The sequence below is a fragment of the Plasmodium falciparum genome (assembly GCF_000002765.6).
Source record: "Plasmodium falciparum 3D7 genome assembly, chromosome: 13".
Classification (NCBI taxonomy): domain Eukaryota; phylum Apicomplexa; class Aconoidasida; order Haemosporida; family Plasmodiidae; genus Plasmodium; species Plasmodium falciparum.
The window spans coordinates 655001-657259 of NC_004331.3; the positions used below are offsets into that span (position 1 = coordinate 655001).

Sequence of the window (2259 nt, forward strand, 5' to 3'; positions counted from 1 at the left end):
TAAAGTTGATTATTATGATTATATAATGAAAGAAAATAGAAAAAAAAAAAAAAATTATATTTAATATAATAATATAAATATGTAAATGTTTAAAAAAAAAGAAAAAAAAAAATCAAAATATATAATATATTTATATTTATTTATATATTTAAAATAATTAATAATAATATTGCACATGTCTTTAAAATATTCATAATAACATCAGTTCATTTTTTTTTGCAATCCATATCAACTAGACATTTTACACCATGTACACCTTGGGATACGTTTGTGAACTGTTAAAAGTAAAATGTATATATATATAAATATTATATATATATATATATATATATATATATATATATTATGTAGAGCTTTCCATATTTCACACACATATGTATAAATTCTTATAACATCGTTAACAGTTATATTAAAAAAAAAAAAAAAAAAAAGAATAAAATATATATATATGTAAGTTTTATTTTTTCGTTTCTATGACATACCATTTTAAAGGCAGCTAATGGAAAAGAACATATTAATGCATAATAACCTACAAAAAAATGAATAAAATAAAATAAAAATATAAACATTAAAATAATATGTGTATATTTATATTCTCTTATATTTACTTAATTTATAAATTAAGGATTTTTTCACAGCAACTCTTAACAAATAAGCACATATTAAAAATGATTCATAGGCAATTATACAAATAACCATAACCCCTAAAAAGATAAGATAAAATAAAATTATTTAATTATAATATTATACACACGAAAAATTACATTCACAATTCTATTTCATTTTTGCACTTATAACATATATGTATTTATAACTCTCTCTTATATGGTCACATATTTATATGCAAACTTATAAAAAAAAAAAAAGTATTTATATTTATCAAAAAAATAAAATATAAAATTATTATATACTCTTTTGTTGTTTTTTTTTTTAATAATAAAAATAATATTAATTAAAAAATGCACATATATAAAAATATATATATATATATATATATATATATTTTTTTTTTTTCTTATTCATTGAGTAAAAATATGAACATTTTATTTTCTTTTTATGTTATTACATGGTTTCTCATAATATAGTTTAAGCAACTTATTCCCCTTTTCTATTTTTTTATGAGTTTTATTGCCTGCTATTGCGCACCTGGGAAATAATAATAAGAAAAAAATAAATATATTAAAAACTAATGAAAAAAAAAAAAAAAAAAAAAGAAAGAAGAAATCACTAAATATGTTATTTTTGGTATATATTATATAATATATAAATAATCTAATTTTTTTTTATGTTACGATGTTGAGTGGAAATAGTGTCCTGCTATATCAGCAATCATAATTAATCCAATTACTTTAAAGAAAATGAAAAGGAAAAATGAAATATAGGAATTATAATATGTGTTATATATTAATAATACATATATGTATATATATATATAAATTTTTTTTTTTTTTTTTTTTTTTTTACATGTAATATATTCTTCGTATACACTGCTATTAAGAAGATATAACAAACTTGTGGATAATCTAAAATAAAAAATATATATATATATATATATATATATATATATTATGTTATATATTATATTTATTTTAATTATGTATCAATTCATTCCACAAAAAGAAAAAAAATAAAACAGACACATAAAATAAAAACGAATTCATATAAGATAATATATAACCTGTCAGTAATTTGATCTAATATTTGACCAAACACAGAAGCTAAAAAAAAAAAAAAAAACATATATATATATATATATATATATATATATTTATTTATTTATTTATTTAAATTTTATTTAACTTTCACATTTTATACATTAATAATATTTAAAAAAATATAAATAATTTTATTTTCTTTTATTTACTTTGATTGAATTTTCTAGCTGTCCATCCATCTAAAGCGTCTAAAACTTGACTAACACTATAAAAACACACGAAAAGAAATAGATTTTTTCTGGATATAATAAATCCTAACAAGGCCAAAATTACTCTTATATAACCTAATGAATATAAGAATTATATATGTACATCCATTATCGTAATATGTTTACATAGACTTCATTTTTTTTTTTTTTTTTTTTTTTCATAATACAAAGATTAGCATATATACTAAAAATATATTAATATATGTTACATATATAAAAAAAAGTAAATATATATATATATATATATATATATATATGCATATATATTTTTTTTTTTTTTTTTAACCTATTATATTGGGTATATACAGATAAACATTTTTTTTTTTCATCTTCAT

At 16.2% G+C, this 2259-nt stretch overlaps 1 protein-coding gene across 1 annotated transcript; it reads right to left on the minus strand.

Annotated features, from left to right (window-relative positions):
* Nucleotides 1-206: 206 nt before the first annotated feature.
* PF3D7_1315600 (CDP-diacylglycerol--inositol 3-phosphatidyltransferase) lies at nt 207-2259 on the minus strand (the record flags this gene model as incomplete). The annotated part of the gene is made up of 9 exons (XM_002808968.1): nt 207-275; nt 483-529; nt 609-704; nt 1067-1146; nt 1293-1347; nt 1465-1523; nt 1679-1718; nt 1865-1999; nt 2211-2259. 9 exons carry the CDS (start codon nt 2257-2259, stop codon nt 207-209), a joined length of 630 nt encoding a protein of 209 aa, XP_002809014.1.